A 24,736-nucleotide genomic window follows, 5' to 3' on the forward strand; every position below is an offset into this window, starting at 1 on the left:
TGGAGATAATGGATTGAAAGCATTCCAGCTGTTTCATTTCTGTACAAAAGCCACCAAATTAAGCATCATTTATATGGCTTTTGCTTTATCAATCCCTATTTCTCTGATCATGAGGACCTCAAATTGCTCGGTAAACATCATACATCATCATAGAAGTTTGATAGTGTCCAAGGCAAAAAACATCACAATACCAGAGCATGACAACAAAAAAATGAATGAAAGTTGTAAATTAATAATTTTTATGTCAACAAACGTCTTTAAATTCAACTAAAAGAAATGATCCTTATATAATATTGGAATAAAGAAGAAAAAAACTTATCGCAGTGTGTATATTTGCCTAAATTTGATGGCAGGGAATGTGTTAATGAGTGTAGCATGGAGGTTTCTCAGTTCATTAGCAAAGGGCACCCATTGAAAATCATCTGGGAGGAAAGGTATTGAGCACATTATAATTCATGGAATAATTTTCTATGAAAATCTCATATCTCATGGGCTATACTTTTACTTATGGTTGGCCATCAACTAATGTAGAGGTCATGAGAGAGATTTCCATCAGCCATTTTGTATATGTCAAAACTTAGTGGTGAAGGGTGTTATCAAGCAGTCTATTATCATGTCAATTTCCAGTTATCCATTGGAGTTATAGAATAAGAAAAATAACAAAGTGATGCTCTTTAAATTTGGTTTCATGAACATTTTGGATAAGTTTTGTTCACTGTATAGACCTTTGGACCTGCTTGATTTGAATTGATTAAGAAATATTTAGGGAGACTTTTTCTTACTATAGAGTCCAATGAAAGAAGCAGCTATGCCACTGTTCTCTTACCTATCTTATTCATACAGTAAGAAATGAGGGAGAGGGACTTCTGAGGGAGGAAGGCTTTGATGTGTCAAATCTTGAAAAATGATGAAATCATGTAATCTATCACCTGCCTAAGCTTTCCAAAACGAACAATACTGATGATTTGCTAATGCCGCCGATAGCATTAATAGACTTTTAGCAGTGAGTTCATTTTGAATTAAGGTTACATTTCCATTTTAATTAAAATTCAGCAAAAGTGTGAGATAATAGAATTTCAGTGGAAATTTTATCAGGCTTTGGTTTACTTTTTCCAGTTAACGTAGTACAATTCGTATTGTTGTCTTGTTTATTACTTACTACTTTACTTGGTTATTATTGCAGTATTGATAATCTTGGCTGCATTTCGGTTGTTGAGTTGCCAAGTTCAGTGCTCTTCTTTCTGTGTGCTATTTTTTGCACGTAATGGCAATAATTACAGCTCTCTCTCAGTAATAATGCTTTTTTATTTTAAAGGAAAACTATGCTGAATGCACAGGTTACTTTCTACAATTTTACTTGGCTCAAATTTTGCGTTGGAGGAAAGATTAGTTGTGGGAATGAGGGGGCTTTGTTATTGGCTTAAAAAGACAGGATTTCATGTAAAGTTTTTTTTGCCTTGCGAAAGGAATATGCCTTTATTTTAGAAGCAATATCCACTTCTCTTTCAAAATCAGTTTATGTGATGAGTATTGTAACGTTTCAATTAATTTCACTCTTATTTTCACGTCACTTACAAATATTTTATTTCACTTTAAATAATACATACTCGGGAGCGAGGGAACACCCATCCGCCATAACTATCACAATCCGACTCCCCTCTTTTCACTCCCTCTCGCGCCGTCAACAATCCCAACAATTACCTCACTCCACCTCTGCTGCTTATTATTGCTTGTATTACGTCACACCAAAAACCAAAACAAACCACTCAAAAATAGGTGTTACAGTATTCAAGCTCTCATGCTTGGTTCTTGAAGTGATATTAGCCTGATGATATGGCTAATTGTATGTAATGGATTAAGTTTTCTGTCCAATTGATAGAAAGCCTTTCATTAAAAATGATTATTTGATTTAAATCCTCTCTACTTTCCGAATAACCATTGTCAATTCTGCTGAATTGCCCAATTCATGCTTAATCTTCTAATCTCTCACTTGATAAGAAGAATAACTCTACTTTCAGCATCAGAAGATAGTTACTGTTAGTGTAAGACATTTTTAATGCAGGTATTATTTCTTTACCATAGGATTGCAGAAAATAGCAGTAATAGGCATGATATTTTTGGGACTTGACCGTAATACCATAGTTTATGTGGTCCCGAGAAAAGGGTATTTTGTTGTCTGGCATTGGAGAAGCAACGATAATGCCAATTTCCACCTAGAATTGCTGAGATAATGCTTTATCATTTTGATACCACCTGCTCAATACTAGTGTGGCATTGACAGTGTCTTTTTTTACCTCTATAGCAGCTGCTGTAAACTTATGTCTGGATATTTTGTGAAGGGATGAGAAATTTTGACCTCACTGTAGAGGAAAATGTGTTTCAAGCTAGTGGAATAGGCTTTATTCCTCACTCAGGGTTTTTTAATGCCATATTCTTTTTTAAAAACACTATTGTGAAATTGAAACTAATTAGTCCAATGATATCATGCATGCCTTGGTACATCTGTGATGTAATGTCCGGTCCATTTAAATTTTTTCATTCTTGCTAGGCCATCATAACTTGTTGCTATGGACCTATGCTTGATATATGGAGATAGTTCGGATCGGCTCTGGTAGTGACATTAGGTAAAGTACTGTTAACTATTCTTAGGGTACTGTTAACTAGGTATTCTTCAATCCCTTAACCCCTTTTTAAGGGTGCCACAAAGCCTAGGATTGTTAGCAATACTCCTGTGAAAGGATATCATCTCTGCCTGTACATTCGCATCCTTGACCACTGACTTCGGTACACATAACAATGGTCATTCTAATTTATTAGTAGTCTTCTGCTGAGCATATTTGTCAGGTCTTTACCTCCTTTTTTTCTGTCCCCCAAATCGTCCTTGTGACCCTGATTGTTTTACGGATTTGCTGTATTGCAATATGTTGTTAAGGCAATGACCTTGTCACAGTTTTGCACATTCCGTGAAGTTGATATAGTAACCACAATAGATAAGGACTTAAATTTTTGGCAATGACTACTGGTAACATATACTCTACATACTTTATCCAGGAAAGCAGGGTTTTAATGAGAGGTACCAAGGGCATACTGTGGAATATGGTACATAGTACAATTTGTACGAGTGAATTTCAAAATAATTTTTAAATGGAAAATTTTCTTTAGAGGTCTCCCATTTGTAGATTTCATTCTAGGCAGGTTTCATAGATGTAGATCTATGTAGAGGTTTTTCTTCATGCAGTATGGATGGGGAGAGCCTAGGACAAGGACTATCAGTTCATAATGAGAAGGTTTTCTTGAAATTTCATCAAATGAAAGTTTTCATGAAATTTAACTTCAGGGAAATTCATTATTATGGGCTACACTGTTAGTACTTCTGTTTCATTTTTATTTCCAGTGGATGCGTAGTTCCATTTTATTTATCACTTAATTAATATAGAAATCAATAAGAAATTAATTTAAAAAAGGAATTAGGAAAACACAAATAGAATTATTTACTTATTGCTCAATATTTAGTTACATTTAATGTAAATAAATAATAATAGTAACATTTTTTAGTTCAGGGCATTAAACAAAGAGATAAATAAATAAAGCTCTATTGCTTATGAGGAAATAAATGTCCTTAGTCAAACTATGCTGTTGTGATCTTAAGAAAGGCAAGTAGTCCTTTTGAAAAATTAGTGTGATCTTTTGATATCCTGCTGGTGATTATCACAATTTAGGGTAATCCATTTAAAGTAGCTGAATATCATTTCTTCTGACCTGGGTGATTCATTCTCGTTAATGGGATTGACTGGAAATTATTTTGGGGGATGGTAAAACAATAATCAATAATAGTTTACATCGAAATCATTAATGCCATAGCAAAAATATTTTTGCACCGAGTGACAGATGTAAAAACATATTAATTGGTTCAATTTAAACTCACACTCACTTTGATGAACTCTGCGAAACATATATTTGCTATGAGAAATTTTCATGTTGAAACATGCGTTTTGTCCAATTCTTTGATTTTCATCGTTTAAGAAGGGAGCATTTTTTAGTGATTTATTAATAGATGCTCCAAGTTTTTATTAACTGTGAATGAAAAAGGTGTGTTTCACAAAATTTTTCTCCTTTATTGTGAAACAGACTAAAAATATATCATTGGGCTGTATAAACTTTTCTTACCTCTTTAAATGAGGTATTTCATTCAGACCTGCAATCACAATTCGGTACACAATTTTAGGAGATGGATTGGAAACTAGTTGTGGCAACAAAATATCTTCCTCATTCAGCCATTCTTTTGTAAGTTTAAAATTAAAAAAATGGAAAAGTGATTGCCCACTTTTCATGCATTGATAATGTGATTTGAAGTTTTGGTTTGTTTACTCAATCAAGTTTCACAGAATGAGCAAGTTGCTAGAGAGAGTTAATACAAAGATGAAATGAAAGAAATACAAAGGTGCCTATGGGCAAGGCAGTGAGTAGCTAAAATGGGGCACAATAGAGATGATGTCATCAACTTATTTGCAAATGGGTTAAGGCCGTTGATATTTGGTGGTGAATTAGTTGTGAAGTTACTCACTTTGAAATGCAGAAATATCATTATTATAAGTAAAACTAATGAATGAGCCTATTACAAGTATAGGAATCTACTGCTGAAACTGCAGTATTGAACTGAACTCTGCATTATAGTGTTCACTAAAATTCTGTGCCTCTTTCATAAATACCTGGGAAGGAATACTGAAAAACTGCTACTTCATCTACATCTATGTTCTACCCCTCAAGCCACCTAAAAAGGCGTGTGGCTGGGTTACGAACAAAATTACAATTAGCATTTATGGTTTGGGGGAAAACGAATTCCTATATCTATCCATTCGGCAAAATATATCTCTTTAATTTATTGCTTCTGTCGCACCTGTCGTGGGGCTCTGAGACGATGTTCTCTGTGTTGCTCCTAAAGATGTCTATTTTAAATTGTTCAAGCAATCTAAACATAGTGTGCAGCCTCCAAGTCTCCTGCAGCTCCCAGCATAATTTGCTTAACATCTGGGTAGTGGTGTCTGTGTTCCCATAGCAGTTTTTGACGAATCATGCAGTTTTCCTTTGTGTTTTTTTCAGTCCACAGATTAAGTCCTGCTCCTGATCCCATATACTCACTGCATATTCAAGGTGTGATTGGATGAGTGCAAGAAAGTACCTTTCTTTTACTTTCTCATCTGAAAATCTTCCCACAATATGCTTGAATTGACATTGAACTTGGCATTGTACGGCAAGGTAAAGTCTTTATCTGGCAACAAAAGAGAGCAGCCCATGTAAAATATCAAATAAAGAAGGGAGGGATGCTTACTGCGAGAAATGAGAATTAAATTAGATGGACGGAATATGTATAGGATCTGTATGACGGAGGGAATAGCCCAGAGAGACTGAACATAGGGGAGGAAAGTAATGTGGAGGAGTAAGGTGATCTTGGACCAGGTATCTCAGACATTGAAATTTTAGACTGGGAGTCAGGGAAATTATGTTAGTGAAAAATAGTTAGAGAAAAACATCACTGGCATAACAAAAAGACAGAAATCATGGTTGACTGCACTGGGCGTTACTGGGTTCAAGCGGTGAGGTGGGCATTTTGTTACCCTTCTGGCTAAGTGGTAAGAGGATGCACCAACTTTATGTTACTTGACTTTATTTCTGCTAATAATACTACTACTGCTTGGTTTATTTTCCCACAAATCCCCTTATAAGACTCCTTTGTATTGATAAAAAGTCAAGGGATATTTTAAAAAATTGGGCTGGAAATCAGGGAAAAGTACTCCTTTATCAATATAATGGTAGGATATTTCAGAGTAGCTCAAAATTTCACAGCTTTCAGATTGATTTTCAGTATACAGCACACTCCCGATTATCTGGGCGATGAAGATGAGAGGGGAAATGATGGAGAGAGGCGGCACGAATAATCGGAAAACACGGATAATCCAAAGTTTCACTTAAATGTCTTGTATTGTTCATAATTTGTGTAAAACAAACAATAAATTATTATTTATGCCGTTATTATGTTATTTTAGAGTGCTTCCCGGACTCATTGAGAGCTTTTCTCGCCTCGTGATCTTTTAGGGGGGATAACATGGTTGTACTCCTATTATTAATGCTTTATGTAAGACATAGTTTTGAAAACCACATATCCGTGGCTGTGTGATTACAGATACTGAAAGGTTGTTTGCACAAATGCTTCAAAACCACTGCTCGACGCCGGAAACTACTCTGTCAGGCACCACACCATGTAGTCGCGTCTCGCTCAAGTTGCCCTGGTTGCAACAGCTACGGGATGTGTTTCCGTGATCACGGGGCACGGTCGCACACTGCGAGGCTTGGAAAACAGGAACACGGTGCTCCCGTGAATGCAGCTAGCGTGTGATTGCTTCCGTTTTTCAGAGGGGATTCTAACGGAAATAATAAGCATCCCGGCATTAATGCCATAATTCCGATGATTTTGCATCTGATTTTTAAAAATAAAGATTGCAGAAAAAAATTTAGCAAGAGTGAAAATCTTGCACGGATAATCTGCAACCCGGATAAACCACGGCCGGATAATCGGGAGTCTGCTGTACTTACAGGGTGCAAAAAACATCGATCTGGATGTTATATCTTTTAGTACAGAAATTTAAAAAAATTGGTGGACTACTATGATATTGACAATGGGGAGAATGAACGGAATTTTAAGTGCAAATGACTCATGGAATATTATTCCTTAAGGTTTCATATATTGCAGGTTGAGACAATCATATGTCAAGCATTTCCCATGATAGTGAGGATTTTGACATTATAGCTATCTTTGTCATATCTTTTGTCAGCTATCAAATGGACTTTTTACACTCAATAAACTAATTGCTGCTTGCATTAAAAATACCCAGCTGCTTTGGTATGCTAGGTCCTAAATTATGTAAGAAATAATGACTTGCTATTTGATAGACTCTGAACTAGAAGCTTATTTTCTGTCCCATGAAAAGGATATGAGCTACCCTATCTTTTAAAATCTTCAATCACCATTAATCCAATGGAATTTTTTTTTCTTATTACCTATATTTGCTCTTGAATAAAATTGCAATTATATTACCATATATAAGGAGTGATGTCAAAACATGAAGTTTCAAACTGTGCAATCCATAGGTTTCCTATCTACGTGTGGTGATGGTAAATGCTGCAGAATAGGCATTGATTTTACATCTAGGAGCATTAAATCTCAAAATCTGCTTGATCTCACTTGAACAAAAATTCATTTCTTCTTGTTATATTTCTCTGGGAGTGATTTCCTTTGGCAGTAGTTGAACTGGGAATTTGAAAAGAAATAAACCATTTGACCACAGAACATCTTTAGGAAGCACTCAATGGATAGGTTTAATTGACCCACAAGAGGAGGGTCAGAGGATAATTCTGTTGACAGTTAAAAATAATTTATGGAATGGCAATGAGTATCCTATTCTTCGACACTATTGCACCACTAGCCACTATAACCTCTCCTTCTAAGATTTAGGAATTTCGGTATTCATTTCATATAGATGTCCTGGTTTTTCAACATTTTTCAGTGATGCATAGTTGTGAATCACCATAGTTAGGAAAGTCACTAAAAAAATTAACTAATTAAACTTGACTTTAATCTGAGTAAAAAACAACTAGTTAACACTTATCATATTTATGACTGTTGGGTTGAAAAACATCAAATGAGCCCTCCAGGTGTGCCTTAGTGTGTAGTCATGTTTCTTCCTTTAGGAGTGCATTTAAAAAATCCTTGCTGCGACTCCACTCAATCCTGCTGACGACTGGATGTTGCCAAGTGTGTAATATTGGCATATTTTTCAGATCATTACTTAGAATGAGCCCCTTCCCCATGTTACCTGCCATAGGTTTTTGGTGACCCCTTTTCTCATGTTCATCACTCTGATTTGGGTGACACGATGTTGCTGAGAAGGCATTTGTGTCATTGTGGACATTATCTTTGAGTAGTATCGTGTATTCTTGTCTGAGTGTGCATTCCAAAACTTGGGTGACCAATCCACTCAACCCCACTTTTTTATGGGTGCATTTGTCTAGTCCTATTCATTGCATTCTTGCACAACTACCATTTTAATTCTCAGATACCATTTCATTTTCTTCTTTGTTGTTAAAGCTCCAAATTCAAACAGATTGGCATTAACAGTTCAAGGTTGAAAGTTACCTTTTATATAAAGTAACTATCAAATTTAACAATCAACTACATTTTTAATCTTTAATTCCAACTATGCATATGGCATAATAGAATGAAATTAACTTATCATTAGTTCTATTTCTCTAACATACCAAGGGACTTAAAGAAGAATAATAATTTCTCTTCCCAAGAAGAAAAGAGGGGATGAGTATGGAGATATTATTGCCATAAGCTTAATGGCACACTTTACATTGAAGATATTGACAAATTTTTCAACAGAAGCATGGAATGAAATGGAGAGGAGTTTCTGTATGAAGACCTATATGGATTTAGAAAATTTTAAGATTATAAGAGAAACTGTTGAGGCCATTGGGCTGGTCATAGAGAAGAGAATAGAGGAGAAGTTCTGCTACCTGGGTAGCTGAGTGATAAGTGATGGATGAAACAAGAAGGAAATGATAGAATAGCCCAAGGGAAGAGGGCTTTCTTCAAGAAGAGGAATCTACTCATAGCTAGGAGTATTTGCATTGAAGTAAGGACATTTTGGAGCTTGATTCTCTATGGTAGTGAGAAATGAGGATGGCAGCAGAAGAGAAGTCAAGGTTGAAGGGTTAGAATTGTGGTGTTACAGAATAATGACAGATTTCAAATGGATAGATCCCGTTAGTAATGTGGAAGTCTTAAGGAGGGTAGAGGAAAAGAGAATTTTATTTTCACGTATTTGGGTCTAGAAGATTTTTTTTTGCCCTTAGCCTATGGGATGCCTGCTGCTGTGTACATCTTTAATTTACTCTAGTTGGTTTGCTCTTTACACAACGTGGAAGTATGAGTATTAGATGCCAGCAAAAGAATGCAAACCCTAAGCTCTCCCCATTCGAGACCTTTGGCTGTCTACGTTCATGTTCATACCCTATAAGATGAAGGAAAAACAGGGAAAACCCTTTCAGTGGCTTTTACACCCCACTGCCTCCATGCTCCCTTTCTTTCAATTGAAATTGTTATAGGCAGTGTACTGATTGCTTAGCTAGGTAGGCGAGCTGCCATAAATGGGCACCTCCTTGGTCCAGTTAGGTACGAACACAAACTCAGCCAGTCATAGGCTCTGAAAAGGAAAATTTTGGGTTTGGCATTCGTGTTTAGGCCTCTTTTGTTCACGAGTTATGTTAACCCAATAAATTTTCTGGTGTCATGCATGTATCTTTCATCAAGCTGTCCTACTTTTGGTATATTTTAGTTATGTAAAGTGATTTATGCCATTAAAGAATATAAATAGGTAACTTTCCATCGATCATATTCCTTTATGATAAAATTTAATTTTATGTTGAACACAAAGGAATGAGAAAATATTTATGCAGTAGGAAATCCTTTTACAATATTATATGAGTGGGTGAGAAGCCAAGGGATACAAGTGATTTCTTTTTTCTACACAGAGTTAGGTACAGAAATTAGGTATAGAAAACAAACAAGATCAATTTGATGTTTGGTAGTGCATTTGATTTTCCGACTTTATGTCAGCACAGAACAGAGACGCACTCTATCCCTTGGCTACCAAGTTTTTGTGTATTTCTTCTGACAATTAACTTTACCTAACTTTGTTCAGAAAAAAAATCACTTGTACCCCTTGGCTTCTTAATCCCTTATATATTTGGTCAACAGCTGGTATAAACTAGTGTATGCTCTAACTCCTCCAGGCTGTAATACTTTAGGCTTTCAACTTAAAAATGAAATAATATTGTCCCCATTATTTATAAAACTCTATTTTTAAAGTTTTAGTGAGAGTATTTCTTTTAAGCTAGGGTATGTTTCGGGTAAAAATTAGCATGTAGCATTTTATAGTTGAAGTGGCTGAATTAGGTATAAATTACCCTGACCTGCAAACTTTGATTGCTACTATCCTTTACAGAATTTAAAGAAACTTATTCATACTAAATCAGGTGCTGATGTTAAATTTCCTCTATCACATTACATTTTTCAGTAATTCCACAATTCATATTAATACGTTAAGCAAATTTTTCCTTAAGTGGGAGGTTTAATGAAGGTTGTAAACTTTACACTTTGTATGCCATTGGTTTACTTTTCTGGGGCTGTTTTGATGTTGGCTAATGCTGCCTACAGACCACAGTAAATTTTTCATCTCCATTCAAGAATATCTCAAATTATTGCTAAAACATCTTCAATAAATCTTTGACTAACGTCTATAAATTATAAAACTCCGTTCTACCCTTTGTACATCTGATGCCATTTTCATCAGTGTTACTTCTTTGCAGCTTTTAGGAAAGTGAATTATGCACTCATAGTTCACAAACTCTTTGTTACAGAGCCTATTTTTCAGTTTAGGTTTTTTAAAATTACTATGTGCCCATGTACTTCAATACAGGTCATAAAAAATACTAGGAATTATATTTGTAAAGACAGTTATTGAATGAATATGTTAAGGTAAATGATGTTTTATCATTATTTTTTTGCTTATCCCTTAAATCTAAAGAATTACCTGTGGTGATACTTGAGGTTGAACTAGTTACTTAGTTGAGTTAAAGCAGGAAGATTGCTTGAACTTGTGAACAACATTCTTGGTGACATAGTCGTATTATAGTGAAAACTGTGTTAAGCAAATTCATGTTGAGAGAGGGATACCTGTATTACCAGTCTTTCCCTGACAACAAAATATTTTTCTGACAAGTTACATATAGTTATTTTATAAATCTCCATCATATTACCTTGACTGGACTTAAGTTTTGAAAAAGTGTTTGACTCCAGTCTCATTTTTTCTTAAACACTAGAACTTGGATTTCAAGTTGCTTGCTAACTCCTTCATTTGGTTTATGCGAAACCATTTTTTTGTCAAAATTTTGTTATTTTAAATTGATGATGAAAAGCTTAAGGGAAACTGTGCAGATGCCCTGCTCTACTGCTTAGGTTTTTGCTTAGTCTTGTCTTACTCTATCTCTGTTATTGTGCTTTTTATTATCTATATTCTTATAATATTTTGTATAGGTGGTCAACATTGAATTTACTGCATCTTTAGTTTGAGTGAAAAATATGGCTTGTGCTTGAAAATTGAAGGAGAAATTTTTCTTTTCAGTCTGGAGCTAAAATAAATATTTCTGATGGATCATGTCCAGAGAGAATTGTCACAGTCACTGGACCAACAAATGCGATATTCAAAGCATTTACCCTTATTTGCAAAAAGTTTGAGGAGGTAAGAATACCATAGTTTACAAATAGCTTTGTAAAAATACTGTACATGTTTTATGCTTGTGACTCTCCCTTTTAACAGACATCGGCTGCTTATCAGGACATGCAGGGTTCTCCAAGCCCGGGGGGTGTACCTAAACCCCCCATAACTTTGAGATTAATCGTTCCAGCTTCTCAGTGTGGATCACTGATTGGTAAAGGAGGGTCTAAGATTAAAGAAATTCGTGAAGTCACTGGAGCAAGCATTCAGGTTGCATCAGAAATGCTTCCAAATTCAACGGAGCGAGCTGTTACAATATCAGGAACCAGTGAAGCAATCACACAGTGCATCTATCACATTTGTTGTGTTATGCTTGAGGTATGTATAATAATGATAATTTGGATGTTTCATAATGGAATAATGATGCAGTTGATATTTTCTGCCCATTTTTGTTTACAAATGGGAGTAAACCTCTAATGACTTATAGACTTATTGAAATGAATTTATGGTGGATATTTTAGTAATTTTTTTTGTGTCATGTCATTATCTTAAGAATTTTCATTATTTAAATCATCATTCATTTTAATAATCATTATTTAAAAAAAAGATCGTCTAAGTAATTTTTTGATAATGACGTGAGAATTGAACTGAAAAATTCCCTCATAAATAATGGAGGATAATGTCCACTTTTTATTCTGAACTATGTGAAGTTTATTTGATAAATACTTTCATGTTTTGACTAATGCATAGTTAAGCCCAAAGCCAAAATTAGTTAAAATCAGTAATTTCTTAGTTAAATTATACATATTATTTGTGTTGATCGAAGAGTACAGTGAAGTGTTGATCATCCATTTTTCGATTAACTGTTAGTTGGGTTAATGCCCTGTCACTACCATGGCCAGTCCCTCAAATACTCCACTGCTGCCCATTTCCTACCCTCCTCTATCCACCCTTTTCTACTATTTTTAACTTAAATTTATATTTTTTTTTTCGATTGAATGATAACAAAAGATCCTGAGCAAACATTACTTGGAAACAAAATATAAAATGCTCTATAAGTTATCATGAAGGGACTGTCTGAATCTGTCTCTTTTGATTATTTGTTAGTGCTTTCATCTACATCAGGACAGATATTATATTTTTGTTGCTGGCAAGGTATGCTGCCTAACTGTTCATTATTTCTTTCAGTCCCCTCCCAAAGGTGCCACCATCCCTTATCGCCCCAAACCCCAGGTGGCTGGTCCCGTCATCTTGGCAGGAGGACAGGCATATACCATCCAGGGTAACTATGCTGTGCCCGCCCACCCAGACGTAAGTACTGTACCCCTGTTCCCTGCCGCCCTCCCGCCTGGGGCTCCCCCTCCCCCGTTGGGCCTGCCACCCCATCCCCCCCACTCTCCGCTCCTTCCCGCAGCCGCGGCGGCTGCCGCCGCGGCAGCGGCTGCGGCGGCGGCACATGGGCTTGCCCACTCCGAGCCCCTGAAGAACGGACACATGCAGGCAGCCATGAGCCACCTGGCCGATGTAAGTCTGGTCACGGGCGATTTGTCATTGGACGGGTTGGCAATTGCTGCAGCTCCCAGGGACCACTCCCCCACCTGTTTCCTGAGACAACACCCGGCACTGATCATTTTCCCCTGCAACTCAATTATTCACAGCACGCTTCTCAAAAAATTAATGGAGCAGGCGAATGGGTGTGGGATTCTTATGGCAATAGTTGCCCAGTATTCCGCTTTTCTCATTTCTTCATTATATTTGGAAATTTCATTAGGAAAATTGGAACGTGTGCACAACCATCCCACCATTTCCTGTTTTGCATTTGATAGGATCTGGAGCAAATCATATATAATACAAAGCTTGGTCAGGTCCCTGGTAACTGGAGCTCGTGCCTATTTTATTGCTTGAGACTTAATTTAATTATTTTCATTATATTTTTATTACATTTTTATTTACAATACACTAACATTGTGTACTGATTAGTATGTTTTTGGTTTTGCTTCAAATTGTAGTCAGCACTTGAGCTTGTACATGTAATTTCAGAAAGTTTAGTATTTGAGCTGTGACTAACAAGCATAAGATAATGAACACTTCGTAATAGTCAAAGTGAGCAGATTTTGTCTGGCACTTCATTTACCTGATCCAAACCAATAGCCTACCTTTGACCGAGCATGCCTTTTCTCAAAAACCTTTTGCTCCTTAATAAATGAGCTGAATTGAAAATCCTGAAAGTATGCTATATCCCATTGAAGTTGACAAAGATATTAAGCAAATCATAACTTTTTTGCATGGCTTCTTATATATATTCTAAATTCAAATTTGGATATTCAATTGTGCGCACCTTAGGAAATGGTCTGTGTAACTTGTTCTCAGATAGTGGGCGGTTATGTAATGGGAAGGGGTCTGTTTTCCCAACGGGGCCCCCCAGGCGTGTTGGCAGCTATTTTCTTATTAGAAAACCTGTAACTGTTCACACAAGCTGTTATATATTACCTTCCCTTGATGCTAATGGTTTGATATGATCCAGTAGAAAAGCTTTGGTTGTATGATTAGTTTTCCAGCTTACCATTTTCCCTACATAAGATTAATTTCTTTTTTAAGTTTAATTTAGCTGTCATCTGGTATCCCTGAGTTTTGTTCATTATAATTTGGCAGTTTTGTTATGCTGTGTGAACATTTACAGGCATTAATGAGTATAATAAGTGTTAATTTTTGTATAATCTCCTATGTATCATTAAAAATTGGTTTTTATATTACCCTGGCGAAAAAATAATTATACTACAAGACCTTGATAATTCACCTTGTTCACAAAGTATCCTTTCCAGAATCCACTGCAGCTCACCCTTCCCTCCATCAAAAGATGCCAAGAGTAGGTTATGAACCGTGTGTTTGACATAGGCACTTGTGTTGTAAGTTTGAATTATGTAACATCATTGGCAAGTGTTTGGAAACCCAATAAAAGGTAGTTTTGGAATGTGTACCTGCCATACCTTTGGAATGTTGTTTAAGTTAATATAATCAAAAGTATTTGTGGTGGGTTTTGCATGATATACTATGTACTGAGCTTAAAAACCTGCAGGTTAAGTTTAAAATAAGGAGATATTTGTAGGTAATGAAATAAAGAGCCTTAATAAATTTACTGCTAATGAGTCCTTATCACGGTATTGTTCTGAATTCATACAGGTTAGCTAGCATAGGGATTTAGGTTATATAGCAAGTAAAATGTATTGTGTTGATTAATTTTCCTTTTTTAAGATAGTGTAGTGTTTGGATGTTTTTATTTTTTCATATTATTTGTAAAGTAAAGGTGAGATAGAGTAGTTTCAATTAAATTTTAGGCTTGAATGTTAGCTGTACACTTAAGGATAGGTTTTGTTGATCTATGTATTTTCAGATTTCAAAGCTTGGAAACACTCCTCTGGCTGGACTTGCTGCTCTTGGTCTTGGTGGATTAGGTACTAACAATTCTGGAGCTCTTAATCCTGCAGGTAGAGGACTATTGTTATTTTTGCATGGTTTTAATTAATGTTTGATCATACTTTTGCTATTTGTAGTTAATAAATGAATAATGTGTATTTAATGGAGTTTTGTTTTCTCAGAGGCAGCTGCCATTGCTGGGAGTCAATTACGTGCCAACAATCAAAACAGAACGGCTGCTGGCTCTCAAACGCAGACGCATGAAATGACCGTCCCAAATGAGCTTATTGGCTGCATTATTGGCAAAGGTGGCACCAAAATTGCTGAAATAAGGTATCAGATTATAGATGAGCAATATTTGTCTCTTTATGTTGAGCAACTTTTAATTATGTGTGTACTCTTACAGGCAAATTAGTGGAGCAATGATTCGCATATCTAACTGTGAAGAAAGGGAAGGTGGCACCACTGACAGGACCATCACCATCACTGGAAATCCCGATTCAGTAGCTCTTGCACAGTACCTGATCAATATGAGGTAAATAAAATGCTCACTTTTGCACATTTTATTTTATTTACATGAAATACATTTCCTCCTAGGAAAATGCCTGTCAGGAATACGTCCTCCCTCACTTGCAGTGCCGTGTCATATACATTATATATGTATCGCTACATTTGACGCTTCTAATGCAGAAGTAAATAGCATATTTTTTTCCAGCTGGGTGGGTTTCAGTTGTGGGTGGGTACAAAGGAATCTTCAGTCCTATCTTTTTCAGGATATCCTTAACCTCACCCTAATGACCATTACCGCCGCGCTGCCAACTCCATCTCCTGTCACTACAGTGTCCTGTACCCAGGCACAGCATTTGATTAATCCTGCTCCCTCTCGGGCCTGTTCCACTCAATCCTAACTTTTCCTACTCTTCAGGCTTGGTGTCTTTCCATACCAGCCTTTTCTGATGTCGATGCAACCCTAACATCCTGCACATGCCTGCAACCTTGAACTTTTGGCTACCTCCTCTCCAATTAAATTCTTACTAAATAAATGTAGCCATCAATTACTTTTGCTTGTACAATTACTATGAAGGCATGCTTTGTATTGTTGAAAAGAATTGAAGTAGAACAGAATAGATTCCTCCATTCGAATTCAATGAATACTCAAGTAATTAAAAAAATGTCTTCTAAAATGATGTGATGTAAAGCCAGGCCAAGAAGGCTGCAGTATAAATCAATTGGAAAAGTTTTATCACGTTTAATAAAAACTTGTCCTGTTTGTCAAAATGAGGTAGTTTTCTTAGAAAGTAATTATCCACTGAGGGAGCTTGGGTAAAATAGCTATCTTTTACTGTTATACTTTCATTATGATAATTTTCACTATATTTTGAGAGTCGCAAGCCATTTGAAATAACTCTTGACTATGTAAATATTTTATTTTTATCTCTGATCATTCTTCAATGCAGCTTAAGTATAGAAAACTTTACTTGCGGTAATGGAAGTTCTCTGAGAACGTGAGCTTTAAAGCCTTAAATCTAAACAAAACCTTCCTACCTACCATCTCAAATCCATTTTTTACTTTGTCCAATTTTATTTTTACTGCCAAGAGAACCAAATCCAGAAAATCCTTTGTGTTACTACTTTTGTACACGTTTTGCCAGTGTTTTATCCTTGTTAATTCCCAGTTTTCCCGTCTTTCTCTCTACTCCCCAGCATCGAACTGCAGAAAGCTAACCTTGAGGCCCAAAAAAACCAATCCCCTACCGGCGGAACAGGCTCCAACTCCGGCACCACCTCCGGCAGTAGCGGTGGCCCATCCACCACCACCACCTCCCCACTGGCCAGTGCCATCCCCCTCGCCCAGCTGCTAACCAAACCTGGCGCCCTCAACGCCCTCTCCAGCCTGAGTGCTCTTGGGGGCCTATCGGACCTGCTGGGAGGAGGGGGTGGGGGAGGGGGCGGACCAAGCCCAGTTCAGACCACTGGTGTACACCGGTCCCACAAAACCTATACCCCTAAGCTGAGGAACCAAGCTAGCGGAGGGGCTGGTGCTGGTGCTGAACCTAGCACTAATGGGGCTAAAATCAAATCTGAAAGAAGCAAATTTGCTCCTTATTAGTTATTTTTTGTGGAATGTTCTGGGGAGAGCAAGATAAAACAGAAGTTTTGATTTTTTTCTGTTTTATAATTGGATGTTAGGATGAATGATTTTCATATTATTATGAATTGAAAGATCATTTTATTGTTGACTTGCTCAGCTCCTCTTTATCTCACTCTTGTAGTGATGAAATAATCTGAGAAAGCAGGTAGAGGCAAGGTGGGATTAGAAGAGGCCCAAGAAAGAAGTTTAAAGTTTGCTAAATATTACATTGTCAGTGTTATATCTTTTTTCTATTAGATATTACATCATCATGTCTTGTTCATTGAAATAGATACAATTGTAGGACATTGGTATCATCGTGTTTAGTGACAGGTTTATTGTGTTGGCATGTACTTTGTGAGTTAGAATAATCAAGGTCTCTTTAGGACTGATCATGTGACAGCACATTTTTTTCATAGTTTCTGCAAATATAACTTTATAGTTAATTATTGTTGTGAGCAAACCTGCTGCTACTTCTTGTCATTTCGTTTTATAGTTATTTTTTATCCTCTATAAGAGGAAAGTATATGAAGTATGAGTTCTAGGAAGAAGTGTGTGTGAGATGTTCTGTAAGGACTGGATTTAAATTATATTATATTTGGACATCTCATCTACATATTGAATTGTGACTATTGTCACATATTATTGTGGATTTTTATGGGTGTGAGGGACCTGGAGAATGAAAAATTGTGGAAACAACTACCTAGAACCTTCAAATTATGATTAATTTGGAAAAATTTTACAACATATCAAATCCTTAAAGCTTCTGTTCCATCTTTCTCATCCAATTACTGGAGGTTTATTCCAAAACTAAAAATATGGAAAATTTAGACATTTTCCCATACATTATGAAGTTTTATTGTTTGCGTTATTTCAGTGCATCAGTGTGAATATTTCTGTTTACAAATATTTTGTATTAGTTTTTTGACTTTTTATTTTCCTCGAGTAGGAATCGTGAAGAACCAAATGCTGCAAATTCATAGTTTGCAGCTGTTAAATATTGGGAACAAATATGACTTGCTCTAGTATTTTATGTTGTAAACAGTCAATAAAGGATTTTGCATTAGAGTAAACAGAAATTTTTTTTATTTAAAGTAGACTGCATTACCAAGAAAGTTTTCATTCTCAATGTTTTCAATATGCTGACAATAAGTCTAGTTTTAATTTAGGGTTTCTATCTAAAAATGGTAGTCAATACAAAAACAGAAGTAAACTATAGTGGAATGTAAATTACATGTTATAACATCTAAAAAAAAGCATCTATTTGATATAGGAATTTTGACTGTTGGTAGTATAGAGCATATCTCTTCATTTTTTATATTTAATGTCTATTGTTGACATATGAAATGATTATATTCTAAAGGGGCATCAACATCTATTCAGCCAAGACTTTTTAGAGAAAATTGTTAAAACTCCTATCTTGGCCTTTCATAAAAGCAAAAACCCTAATTGTACTTGGCATATTTCTGTATGATAAATGAACACAATAGATTTGTGTATGTTTAAGAAGAATACATAGTGTTTTAGTTCTTGAAGAGTCTTGTCTTATCAGAATGTTAATAAGCTGCAGTGAAATCATTCACTGTCCTTATGAATTTGATAAGGCTCGATTCTAAAAATCCCTCTACCTGATTTTATCAATTTACCACCATGAGTTATCTAAGTGAAATAAGGAATTTTCTTTATTTGGCATAGGATCTTTGGCGAGTAACACACAAAAAAGCAACTGATTATGAGACGTAATAATTGTGGCTTCAATTTTAAAAAATTACTGTGCGGCTAGGATTTAATTTTGTTTTGGTGAGGCGTTCTCGTAATGCAAAGGATGTTGTTATTTGGAGATATTGGGGTTTTGCAACTTGTAGTGTATCGGTGTATTTCTTTTTTTATTGGTGAATATTTTTGGGGATCATCTATTTTTTTTTGTATGTCAAGCATCCCTATGTGTTGGAACTTAGCCAAAGTCTCATGCCTCAATATAGACATCAGTGAAACGTAACGTATGTTGAAGTTAAGCCTGTAGAATGCATGCTAAAAGGATTATTAAATTATCCCATGCTCTATTGTTTGGAATTATAGACATAAATGATTGATAGCAAAAACTTTTAATCCTTGTGTCATAATTTGTGCATCTATTGTTTTCTAAAGATAGTTTTTGAATCATGGTGGTAAACCTTAGATTAATATTTTAGGTTCCTTCAAGTTTTTGTTTTTTATAAGTGTATTTGTATGTTTTTCTTGGGATGTAGGAATTGGTGGAAAATTTTCTCCATCTATTGTGTTTCTCCTCTTTTCTCTATCTTTGTAGGATATCTGTGGAGACAGCGGCCATGGCCATGCCGGGATATCACTATATTGCACCAAATCACATTGTCAAAGCTCCTATTCATTAATGTCAGCAATACATATTTTGGTCATTATTTATGTGGTCTGAAATCCATTTCGGGAAACCATGGTCAATAACTTTTAAAAGACAGTTTGGCAGTTTACTTGAGAGTGCCAGAACTTGTTTATGGTATCAATAAGGGAAAGTGATTGTTTAATAGGGTTGACTTTGACTTCCACTGGCCTTGTCCTTGGGCCTTAGAGCTTTTGTGATTGTGGCACCTGTGAACCAAGGCAAGGTGGAATATGAACATATTGGAACGGTAAAGGGATCAAACCAAAGATTTGTGATTTTTTTAATAGCTGGCTCATAATTAGGAATATAAAAATGGGGATTTAATACCCTGTAACATGTTTGTAAAGAATTTTCTATTTCCTTTTCTTTATGTTGTTTGATGAAACCATACCATTTTGAACCTTCTAATAATAGGATTGAATCAGCTTGCTATTCATCTACTATTTCCCTATGCATTCATCTTTATTGTATTACTCCTACAATTTTCTCCCCAGCACTTTTCACACTTACATATAAAATTTTCTTGATGTTTTGTAGTTCTTCAATGGGTTTGATTGCCGTGAATTTGACCCTTAATATACACCAAACTCAACATTTCTTCAACTCCCATTTCCACATTTTCATTTTAAAAACCTGCTTGATTTATATTTTCATTAATTTTTAGACCTGTGTGACTGTGCCATTTATAAATGAAGCCATTATATACTAATCATTAATAACCTTTGAATTCTGTTTGAATAAGTAGGGCATTTATACATTTAGTATTTTTAGCTCCTTGCCAAATATTGTGCCAAATATTCATTTTAGTAATAAGCCAGTTATGGTTAATTGCTCATGCATTGTTCTTAATAAGGGAAGTATTGTATTCACACATCATGAAATGTCATTAGGTTCTAGGAATTTATTTTGTGTGAAAATCTTTATTGGAAATATATCCAGTTGCTTGACTGTTTAGTATGATCCTGTGTAAAATTAATAATATTGTACAGCACTATTTTACTATGCCTAGGGAGCCAGTGTCAAAATGACATTGTAGACAAGCCCTTAGTAGCTGTGATTAGAGATGTGCTCTGCATCATTGTCATTTTGTACAGGAGGGATTGTTTGAAGGTGCAGTGCTAGATTCATTTCCTTAAAACATGCGGTGAATAAGAGGCATTGCTGCATTATCATCATCGAGTAAATAAACCTGCATGTGTCTCCGTGTTAAAGGAAATTTCATGGTGACCACCTGTGGGAAACATGGTACAAAATAATGGTCTCTCTTAAGTATGTGATGTTAACTTCATGAAAGCTGTGATTCACCAACCAGTAATGTTAATGCAATTTGTTTGCAAGAGGAGACTCGATAAAGCCTGAAAGAATGAGAAGAGATTTTTCTTTATCTGGGAAGGGATAGAATGCCTTATTTGTAAGGTGAATGTTTGAAATTCCCAGTCAACATATCGTTAAACCTGTTAAGATGCGTTATTGCTCTCTTCTCATTTGAACTGATTTGTGGAATAGTGTCTCAGAGAATGGTGTTGGTGTATGAACTTCCATTAATGTATAGCGGAATGGAAAAAAATATATATATATATTAACAAGAATTTTATTGCATCACCTACTTGGAAATTTGGAGTTTTTTTTGTTTGAAACTAATCAAGACTAGGTGTTACTTTTTGTTTTGTGAATTTGTGTATCTGTTGAGAGAGATGATGTTAACGATCTCTAGGATTTTTATCTTGCTTAAGTGCCTTGCTTTCTTTATGTTCTTACGCCATGCACTATATGGTTTTTAAGAATTTTTTTTTGGAATTTCAGGTTTTGTTTTCAAGATTGTTCTGACTTACCTGTTCCCCAAGACATGTGAGTGCATCTGGATGCACAGGGGCCCATTAAGCAAAAATCTCATTTCATTATTGAAAAAAGAAAGATAGATTGGCATATAATAGTTATACGTAAATATATCCGAAAAAAAGACAGTCTCTGAGAGATACAAATAAATTGTTCAGTTTTTTATTGTTGTTAAAATCTTTAGAATGTACAATAATTTTTATGTAAATATTATTTTTATATTGTTTTCTTTGCTAAATTCAAATATTAGATGAATTCCAGTGAATGGATATATTGAGAAATTATGGCATATCAGGATACATCTTCTTAAATTTTTTTTATAAGCTGTAGTTGAAATATATTTAATCCACTTGTGTACTTAACATGCAGGAATTTGTAGAAATGGCCTCCCTATTTAGGTAATCCATCCTTTTCACCCTCTTGTATACAACTATTCATGGTTTTATTGTATGTTGAAATCATCATGCAAATAACATATGATGAGTTTGTAAATTAACAGTTCTCAGAGCAATAACTATTATCTGGGTTCTGAAATTTATATTTTTGGTGCAAAGGGGCCTTAATTATGTACTGCAGTTGGTATGCATTTCTTCAATATTATTTATACATGATGTGACATCATCTTGAAAAATTTTGTACTGGATGTTGAGTAAGCTATTATCCTTCCTTAAATTATAGTTATAATAATGAAATTTATCAAAAGTAATGTATAATTTCATTTTAATGTCATATTTTCTGGTGCATTTTAATCCATGATGTTATACAATGTCAATGCTGAGTATATGTGTAACAAGTATGGCTGCATTAGCCATTGTATATTTTTAATGACGGGATTGTGTGGCCTTATGGCTGATGTCAGCATGTGATCAGGATTAAGGATGGTTTACTGATCAGGGTCATGTTTCTGAAAAATAATATATGGTTAATGTAATAGAAGTTTGCTCTTGTTAATTATACTAAAGTAAATCCAGCTGAAAATATTGTGCCAAACTTATTGCTGACTGTTTTGGCTGTAATTATTCAGAAAGGGGTAATGCAGAGAAGAACTTCTGTGCCAAAATACACATGAGGGTAATTTTTTATCTAGCCTCTAGGATTTATTCTGTTTAAACAGCAACTGTGGCACAACCCTCTTCCCTACCCCGTACAAGCCCAGTTTTTTCAGTACCTACACTTAAGACCGTACAAGCTATTGTCACCATACGACTCTTTTATATCTCCCCTTTCCTCCCCTTCTTTAATGATTTATTTGCTCCCAACTACCATTAGTCATCCTATTAATATGCCCTCATGACCCCCAGTGTATATTTTTTATTGTGGATGTCATATCGGCCAAATGTGGCAGTAAAACTCAGGAAATTGTGCCGGTTTTGGCCAGGCACTCCTCATTATACAGGGAAAACACCTCCCTGTCACAGATTTCCTCTCTTTATTTGCATATATTGGCAGAGTCAGCCAGAATTTTGAGTGCTCATATTATTATACTTATAATAAGGAATATTGTCCTTATTTTGCAGCTATTGTTTACATGACCAGGACTGGTAGGTTATTGCAACATCTTGGATATAAAAAATAAATTAAGAACACCTTATTGTTTTCATTCAATGAAAGTATTTATGAAAAGTCCAGCCTTTAATGAACAGGGTCTACAACATATTAAAAAGTAGTTTTAAGTATGATAAGTCTTTCAACATTGTCATATCCTAAGCAGTATTGTTTTTATGCGTTTAAATTTTTCTGTAGGGTAGTTGGTAGAGAGATAATTTGTGTAATAATGTTGTATGTGGGGAATGAGGGTGTTAACTTATATTTTGTGGAGTTGGTTGCTAGTCATTTTTGTAACAAATGCTTTTTCGTCATGTTAGAATATGAATTGAAGTCCATTTTAAATGTTTAAAGTGGATGCCACTGCAGATAAATGTGCAATCTAACAAGATAGGCTCCCTTTTTTGAGGGGGGGGGGGGGATGGGGAGCAATTTTTTTATTGACAAAATGTTATCTCAAACTTACTGATGAATATGAGTCACAGGGCAAATCAACACGAAAGAGAATTCCATATTATTAGTGCTTTGCTTCCCTATAGTGTGCTACTACCCATTTCTTCCTGTGACATTTTCGATATTGGTCTGTTAATTCTGTTTGTTGTTTTAATTAAACCATGAGGGGTGTATTTACATGGAAAATAATGGATAACTCAGGGTTTGACCAGTTATACATGAGCCCCATGAAAAGCAAAGTGTTGGTTTTGATAATATTCAATATTTTAATGAAAATGGTTACTGAACGTAGAGTTTGGTCCATAACATGCACACTTTTATATGCATATTTCTTGGAAGTGTTTCATGAATGATGTTGGTTTATTATTGGATTGAAGTTTTTAGAAGACTAAAAGTACAAAAGTATTGTTGAAGACGTAGATTTTTTTGGAATGAATAGGGGTCCTTGGGATTGGGAAGTTAAGTGTACTGGTGGAACTGAAAAAAAATTAAAAAAAGATTTATGATGTGCCAAGAGATTGCTCAAGTATTTCTAGGTGGACATATCCTTCATGACGAGATGAATATCCAGTTTTAAAGATGTTTCAACATGAAATGGGTAGTATGTACGTTTTAGACAAGATTCAAATGAAAGATGTTTTACTACTGCTATTATATAGTGTTAAGGGCAATAATATACAATCCCAGGCGTAAAAAGACAGTTTTAGAATTGCACGTTGTCTCGTGTTCTTTCCATATTACGGATGTTAATAACATGTGTATTGTTTGTTTTGGTTATTAAAGTGTGTATGTTTAGGAATTTCTCTGAGTCATTAAATGAGTTACAAGTTTGATCTAAATTAATCAGTCTGCCTGTTCTACACCATTTACCCCATATTTTATTGAACACCAAGGTAAATAAATTGTTAATGGAATTTTTTAACTATTCACTATTGGTTATGTAACTCTTGCCACTAGACCAATAAAAACTGGAAATTAATTATGTAACTTTCTGAATTTATAAATTGGGTGGCTTATGTCATCGGTGCATGTCTTTTTTCCTTACTTGATGCCTGCGATGATTTTGTTTGATGAAGTGTTAAGAAATTTCAAGTAGGTTTGTAAATTATTGAAATTAATATTTTGATTATATTTTATGATACTGACTATATAATATTTATTTGATAACTACAGAAATGTTTTCAGGTTGAACAAATTTTTAAAGACTTTTGCATGGATCACTGGAATTTACATGAGATATTTCACGAAGGCATATAAGGGGGTTCTAGTAAAATGCTTCTATGTTCATTACCATGGAGGATATGTACGTATTCCATAGCTTACCTTTAAATTCTGTTTTCCCTCACAATTTATACCCTACAAGTAGCACCTGGCTTGCTGCCAACTGATAGGTTGCCAGCCATCCAAATAATGGTACCTAACTTTCATTAACACTTTCTTTCCAAGGGATGCAAATGCTGCGTTGACAAGATACACTGAAGGATGCAGATTTACATTACTTATTGAGCAAATTATTACGGTAGAAAATCCAATTCATTTTTCAGGATTGCTCACTAAAAATGTTGATGAAATAGGTTGGCAGTCAAAATGAAGATAGGTATACCTTTGTTATACTCAGTT

At 35.2% G+C, this 24,736-nt stretch overlaps 1 protein-coding gene across 8 annotated transcripts in view; it reads left to right on the forward strand.

The window, feature by feature from the left end:
- The window catches only part of LOC124160478 (poly(rC)-binding protein 3), a 44,670-nt gene extending 20,567 nt beyond the window's left edge, over positions 1–24,103 (forward strand). For 5 of the 8 annotated variants that reach the window (XM_046536334.1, XM_046536349.1, XM_046536342.1 and 2 more), the window contains exons 4-10: positions 11,244–11,360; positions 11,439–11,714; positions 12,525–12,860; positions 14,728–14,821; positions 14,933–15,083; positions 15,157–15,285; positions 16,455–18,393. In XM_046536334.1, the coding sequence (XP_046392290.1) occupies positions 11,244–11,360; positions 11,439–11,714; positions 12,525–12,860; positions 14,728–14,821; positions 14,933–15,083; positions 15,157–15,285; positions 16,455–16,860 (1,509 nt within the window). In that variant the 3' untranslated portion in view covers positions 16,861–18,393. Of the gene's footprint in view, positions 1–11,243; positions 11,361–11,438; positions 11,715–12,524; positions 12,861–14,727; positions 14,822–14,932; positions 15,084–15,156; positions 15,286–16,454; positions 18,394–19,189 lie in introns of those variants that run through there. The other 3 variants (XM_046536378.1, XM_046536371.1, XM_046536385.1) reach the window with 3 other exon arrangements.
- Positions 24,104–24,736: the final 633 nt, after the last annotated feature.

Source organism: Ischnura elegans, chromosome 1 (genome assembly GCF_921293095.1).
Source record: "Ischnura elegans chromosome 1, ioIscEleg1.1, whole genome shotgun sequence".
NCBI lineage: Eukaryota > Metazoa > Arthropoda > Insecta > Odonata > Coenagrionidae > Ischnura > Ischnura elegans.